At 47.5% G+C, this 7,378-nt stretch overlaps 1 protein-coding gene across 1 annotated transcript in view; it reads right to left on the bottom strand.

Annotated features, from left to right (window-relative positions):
- The window catches only part of CUNH10orf90 (chromosome unknown C10orf90 homolog), a 151,126-nt gene that overhangs the window by 22,062 nt on the left and 121,686 nt on the right, over nucleotides 1-7,378 (bottom strand). Inside the window, exon 5 of the mRNA XM_008845988.2 lies at nucleotides 6,563-6,740. Within this exon, the coding sequence (XP_008844210.1) occupies nucleotides 6,563-6,740 (178 nt within the window). The remainder of the gene's footprint in view (nucleotides 1-6,562; nucleotides 6,741-7,378) is intronic.

Raw genomic sequence — 7,378 nt, 5'->3', positions numbered from 1 at the left:
GAGAGAGAGAGAGAGATTGAGAATATGGGTTATGGTTTGGGCTTTTATTTTTAATAAATATTTTATTTATTTTTATTTTATGTGTATCAGTGTTTGGCCTGCATATATGTAAGTGAACTACATGCATGCCTGGTGCCCACAGAAGTCAGAAGAGGGTATTAGACCCCCTGGAACTGGAGTTGAGGACCAGTGTTAACCACCATGTGCTACAGAAGATATCATCGTAATTGAACCGAACAGAGAAAGAGACATACTGCCTGATTTCACAGGTGCACTCCCAGAAGCAGAAATAAAAATGGTAGATGTCAAGGGCCGGGAAGGGGTCTTGACTCTGGTCAAGGGGATGAGGTTTTTCTTATCCAGGAGAGGATGCTCTGCATTGTGCAGCGAGGTGACCACAGTTCATAATAAAGTATTCCATTTGAAAATGGCTAAGACATCTTACATGTTCACACCACAGAAAATAAGACATATACACGAGGTGCGGCGGCGATGGCCCTGTTACCTATCCTGATTTAGTTATTTCACATGTTCTCCTTTATGAAGTACATTGCACAGCACACCATATATAATTTTGGCTGACTGAACTATAATAAAGCCACAGCATATATGTGCTTTAAATAACAACTTTAAACACAAACCACAAGCTTTGTCCTTGTCCTCAAACTGCTGCGGCCATTGCAAGTGTGATAAAGTAATTTTTTAAAGTATTCACTTCAATTGTAGGGTTTGCCAACATTTTTTGAGAATCATAAGATATAATTATCATAAGATATGGATCATAAGCTATCACTTATGGAAGAGTGATAAACTTCATAGATCATATCCGTAGTGTTATCCCAAGCTTCACCACTTCACCGCTTTGCAGAACACAAAGGGAAGTGATTTGGAACACAAACTTGAGGTAGTTGGGCAAATCTCTCATAAAGGCATCTTCCAGTCTAGTGGGTTGTGCTCTTTGTTATTGTAATTGGAGATAACAGTCTTTTAACTCTAATCAATAGACACAAGTTGGTCTTATCTTCCTGTGCATCTCAAAAACAAAAATCAGCAGAGTATGGCATGTGGCCAGTGTGGAAAGCATGCCCACTCCTCTGAGCCAGGGAGCAGTCTTCAAGTAGCTCGCACTTCTGTTTCCTTTGTGGACTGATAAAGGAAAATTTTACTTTTATCTGATAAGCACATTTTAAAATTCCTCAGTGATTAATATTGGGAGAGCTGACCGCAAATATTTCTTCCAATGCTTTATGGGAAGGTGGTCCTGGGATCAGATGAGGCACAAATGAGGACACATGGCAGACCCTGGGTACGGGAGCAGTGTTGGGTTTTTGCTGCAGGATCATATCTGTGGCTACCTCTATCTGTTGGGGCGCATGCCCCCTCCCCTGAAATGCTTTGAGAATGCAAAGTAACGTCAGCATTTTCTGGAGCCAAGAACCATCATTGACCACAGATCTGTTGGGAAGGGAATCTGCAGTGCCTTCTGGAGAATTCTGTCCCTCTCACCAGCCCATGATTTGAAAGGCTCTAATGTGGCTCATCTTGAGGAGCGTAGGTCACCTTAGGTCCATCTGATCAGCTAGAAGCAACAGGGAGTCTGGCATGGTGTCTGGCCACTTGCACTTCTAGTCTAGGGACGGTTTCCCAGAATACCCAAAGTGAGGAAGGAATGGAGGCCTGGAAGGCTTCTGGGCAAGGTGGGGAGGTAACCCAGGGAGGATCAGAGACAGGGATCCCTAGACCATTGCAAGATGGTCAAAGCCACATTGGAGCTGCATCGGACATCATTGGAAGAAGGTACGTCTATGTCAATAAGGAATGGTGTTGTGGTTTGGGTGAGAAATGTCCCCCATAGGCTGGTGCATTTGAACACTTGGTCCCCAGTTGGTGGTGCTCTTTAGGGAAGTGATGGGACTTTTAGGAGCTGGAATCTTGCTATAGGAAGTATGGCACTGGGGTGGGCTTTGGGAGTTTATAGCCTTGTCCCATTTCTAGTCTGTTCCTTCTGTTTCATGTTTGTGTTTGAGGATGTGAGTGCTTGGCTTCCTTCTCTGGCTATCTGCTGCTGTGCCTCCCCCACCATTATGGACTTTTCCTCAGAACTGTAAACCAAAATAAGTTCTTGCTTTCATTAGTCACTTTTGGTTATTATATTTTGAATCATAGTAAGGAATAGGGACAGTGAGGGTCACCACCACTTGTCACAGGAGCAAACCCCTGCCAAATACCGGAACCGAAGGGGCTGTAACTGATGCTTCCCACAAACATTCCGATGAGTCTGCTTTGGGTTCTGTATGTGAGGCAGAAGCAGTATCTGATTCTGAAAGACCCTTAACTCCCAGGTTCTGTCCAGCCTTTGCACATGACTCAACTGACCCAGGACCTGGGAACCTGCACAGCGAGGATGGAGAAGCCTCACTTACAGCTCCAGGTGACTCCGGTGAATTGACGAGGTAGACTCCTGACTTAGAAAGAAGCCTGGCATGTGCGTCAGGTAAAGTTTGAACACAAAGCTTTCCTGCTGCCCTCCCACATGCCTCTCTTCCACAGCTCAGCAATCATCACCTTCCACTTACTCCACCTAAGAACCTTCCAATGCCCCAGCCTCTGCCTGCACCACCTCTCCCCTGCAGCTGCACTACACAGCATCCTGCCCTGGCTTCTGACCTCAGTGTAAGACACGGTAGTACCTGTTGGCTCCCTCAATCACTTTCCCTTGAGCATTATGGTCTTTGGCTCCTCCATCTCCCTAGACCCCATCCTTATAATTTAAAATATTTTATTATTTTCAAGGAGCCTACCTCACAGGTCTCCTCCCTCCTCCTCTGCATTCTCTCTCTCTCTCTCTCTCTCTCTCTCTCCCTCTCTCTCTCTCTTTCTGTATTTGCCTGTATGTATGTAAGCATACCCGTGTCATGTAATGCCTGTGGAGGTCAGAAGACGGCATCAGATTTCCCTAGATCTGGTGTTATAGAATGTTAGCTGTCATGTGGGTGCTGGGAATTAAACCTGGATCCTCTGTAAGAGCATCCAGTGCTCTTAACTGCTAAGCCATCTCTCCAGTCCCCCTCATTCCTATAATTATATGGAGAATCTCAAGCCACTTCTTCCCCACCCCAGCCTGCACCAGCACCTACCTGCTTACTTTCCATTTGACTCAATGCAACGGGAAGCCCTCCTATCAGGAGCTGGGGGCTGTAGCCAGGAATTTATAATGCCACGTCCTGCCTCCTTCGTGCTCCATCCCCAAGTGCTCATAAAACTTTCTGTCTTCAAACAGGGACACAGCCCTTAATTAACACACACACACACACACACACACACACACACACACACACACACACACACACACACACTCAATCTGCCCCTGAGCCTCAGAGGCTGCTCAGAACTCATCAGGCAGCCTAGAACAGCTGGCCCAGGTCCCTTTCGTCATCGCCCCTGCAAATCCAGAGATTCGCCTCTCTCAGCTATGTCAGCCGCTAGAGCACCCACCTGAACCTCTCATGTCTGTCCCTGAGCCAAGACTGCTTGCTCTGCAGAGCCCTACCCGATGGAGGCAGCTACCCCAGCGTGGAAAAGCAAACCTGAGCCTTCTTTCCACCAGACGTCTCAACGTTGCAGCCGAGGCTTGTTCCCGCACGTGATTTATGAACTAATTTAGCATGTAAGGAAACATCTGCATTTTGCTTTTATCATCTTGCCAGCAGACGGCTGAAGACAAGATTCGTACTGTGGACTTGTTTAATGGGGCCTCAAACATTCCCTCTCACTTTCCTCAGCTCACATAAGGCTCTGGTTTCAGAGCTTGTCTGATCTGACTGACCTAACACAAACAAACATGGAAATAAAGCTCTCTTCAACACATCCACACCACAGGGACAGTTGGAATGGCCATAAAAACCCCTGCTGGCCAAATTCCCCTAGGAGCATCCCCGTGGCCAGGATGCTCTTAGAATTTGAGGAATAAAAATGTGACTTGATTACTTAACACTGCTCATTCAGTCTGGGCCCAGCCTCCCTTCTAAGACACACAATTTTAAGATGTTCATTTATAGGCACACGAACTTGTAAGGATGTTTTAGGTAATACATCAAAGTTGGCTGATGCAACAGGCAGAATTGCCCCTCCCCCACCCTCTGCAAGATACATCCAAAACCTAATCCCCAACACTTGAATTGTGACTTTCTTTTGACCTTAGCATTGAAAATATGGTCCTTGTCATTGTAAACAAGTTAATATGTGGTCCTTTTACTGGATGGGTAGACTTCAGGTCAGTGTGAGAAGAAATTTGGATTTCTCCTTATGTCCACACAGACATAAAGAAGGCCATGTGAAGACAGAGGCGGAGACTAGGGGGAGGCATCTGTAAGCCACAGAGCACAACGGACAGTCAGAGGCTACCAGACCTAGGAGAGACCTTACAGCAAGCTTTCCTCTAAGCCTCCAGAGAGGACTGGTCCTTGTGGATACCCTGTTTTGATTTCTGGCCTTCAGAATTCTGAGAGAATCCATTTCTATTATTTTAAGCCATCTCGTGTGTGGCAGTTTGTTACAGTAACACCAAGAAAGCAATCTAGGTGGCCCAAGGCCACATCCCTTCTGATACCAAGGCCACCTGCACAGTATAGACAGAAGGGCTGCCCCAGAAGAGGAAGACCCCAGCATGGCACTTGTTAAGAGTATGAATCTGTGGTGTCCCCCAAAGGCCCATGTGTGAAAGGCACAGCCCCCAGCTTAGAACTGTTGGAAGGTACTAGAAACTTCCAACAGTTTAGGAGGTGGGACCTAGTGGGAATTTTCAGGATATTGGGGGTGTGCCTGTGAAGGGGGCTGTGGGACTTGGTCTCTTCTTCCTCCACTCCCTGGCTGCCACGCGGTGAGGGGCTTTGCTTCACTGCACACCCCTCACCATGACATGCTGCTTTGCCACAGGCCCCAAAGCAGTGGGGCCAATTGATCACAGCTGAAGCCTCCAAAGCCGTAAGCCTAAACCTTTTCTCTCTGAAAGTTGATTTGCCTCCAGTATTTGTTATAGTAATATAAATCTAACAAATACAGCACCATGCTGCAGAAGTCCTAGGTCTCTGCTTCTTCCTATAAAGTGAAGGGACCTGGGGAAGTTGAAGGTCCTTGGATGCCAACATGTGTATGTACATGTGAATATAAAAATAAATAAAATAGCACCATTAATATGGGGACATCATTTTTGGGAACCTAACCCTTTTGATCAAGTGATATCTTCGATACCCAGCCTAAGTACATATGCCAAGCACCTAAGGGACACTCCCACTGTGGCTGGCACTTGGTCTCACAGTACCTTGAGACATCTGTGCCTAAAACAGTTGCTCTTTGTTGAGCAACAGACTAAAGGGGTTCCAGAGAATGCACACAGGTCAAGCTTATATCTGTCCCTGGCTTGAAACACTGGGTAGACACGGTGTGCAATAGGCCAGCCCTTCCACATCCACCTGCCAGGTTTTCATTTCTTGGCAACCTGGAATGTACCATGGGGTCAAAGTAACAGGTGTCTTGCCAGATCGCCTGCATGATAACAATGCATCCTTGCTGGGGCCTCCAGGCAGCTCGCCTACAGTGCTCTGGGTAGCAGGAAGGAAGGTGTCTACCCGCAGAGCACATGGGGTAAGAGGAACCTGTTGCAGTGCCTTTTCCTCCATCTGCTGTCTGCTTCTTAGGAGATCTTGGTAAGCTTGCTAAGCTGCACTTTATTGAATACGGTTATTTCGCCCAAAGGATTTTTATTCACAACTAAATTCATGATTTCACCTCCTGGGGACCAAAACATTTTCCTAGGGAGACAGACCTCATCTCTATAGTTGAAGAAATAAAACAGAGGCTTCTTCCGGCCTCCAGATTTTAAGATTTCGTTGGCAGGCCCTCAGTGTGTTCTCAGATGTCCCTCTCCTTCCCCTCATCTCCTGTTATTCTTGCTAGTTTAATGGCCTGTTTATGAGATCCAAGCAGAAAAGACCGAGGTCCGTCTTTGCGCACTGTGATGTCCCCAGATCCCCACATGGTGCTGGGCCCAGAGAAGTTTCCTTCTAACTCCCTCTCCCATTAGTGAGTGAATGCCCTGCATCTCGAGGTCAGCTTGACCCTGGCCTCACAGTGCTAGGCAAGCTGGCCATCTTTCCTCTGAGCTCGCAGCAGGAAGAGGTTTCAAGATGACGAATGTTGATATAGACAAGCTGGAGTCAACCTCTCGCCCCAAGGTCTGTTTTGCAATCTATAAAGGGCAAAGGGGATCACTTGCAAACATCAGTTAGGAGCCAAGAATTTGAACTTGTTATCCTGGCTCCCACAGTGGTGTGGCTCCTTTCCCAGTTACAATGGTGAGTTTGTGTCCCAAGTTATTTCTGCTGAGTTGGATGCCTATATGTAACCTCTCAAAGGGGGCTGGCTCCAGAGCAGGCTTCAGGACGCTGAGGCCTGCACATGCTGGTGGCATCGTTTAGAACCATCACTCCCCCTGTGAAGGCTCCAGCCCTGATGGCACTCGTCCCCAGCCTGTCCAGCCCTCCTGACCCAGCTGCATGCTTACCGCTGAGAGGATGGGGAACTGTGAACTGCTTTCTGTTGGCGCGGACTGGAAGGAGACTCTGCTTCTGCCCAAGGCCCTCCTTCTGCTGGGCTTTCCTTTGCTGTACCATGTGCTTGAGCTTTTTCAGCCGTTCTTGTGAGCGAGAAATGAACTGAGGTTTATGGACCTCCAGGGCTTCCTAATTGGGACAAAGGGACAATGTTATTTTAAGGGAAGGGACTCCAGGAAACAACATAGCCATCTGATTTGCCCAAGAGGAGCCAATCGGGAGTGCAAACCTAGGTAGTTAAAGGGTTGGAGAGATGGCTCAGCGGTTAAGAACACTGGTTGTTCTTGAAGAAGGCTGGGGTTTAAATCCCAGCACCCACATGGCAGCTAACAACTGTCCGTAACTCCAGTCTCAGGGGATCCAACGGCCTCTTCTGTCCTCCGCAGGCATTGCATGACACGGGTGCACTTACCTACATGCAGCTGATATACTCATAACACATAAAATAAAAATAATAAAATATTTTTTAAAAAAACCTAGGTAGTCAAAGGCCACAGTAGAAAGCCATGTCACCACTTCCCCTGTGACCTCATGCAAAGATGGTATGGGTACAGTGATAACAAAGGTCCTGGAGGTCAGTCCTGGCCAGTACCAGAAGCCCCACTGCGGCAGGACCAGGCCGGCAGCACTATCACAGAGACCAAGGCAAACACCGGCCTGTTTGTTGGCTCACTCCGCCAAGCCACTCACTGCTGAGACCCTAATCTGAGGGTTCTGCACCCCACGTTCCAAAGAAATGGAATGGGGCTGGAAGGCAGGTGCTAAAA

Source organism: Nannospalax galili, unplaced genomic scaffold, assembly GCF_000622305.1.
Source record: "Nannospalax galili isolate Female #2095 unplaced genomic scaffold, S.galili_v1.0 scaffold362, whole genome shotgun sequence".
In the NCBI taxonomy this organism is placed as follows: Eukaryota; Metazoa; Chordata; class Mammalia; order Rodentia; family Spalacidae; genus Nannospalax; species Nannospalax galili.
This window is presented reverse-complemented; position numbering and strand designations above follow the sequence as displayed.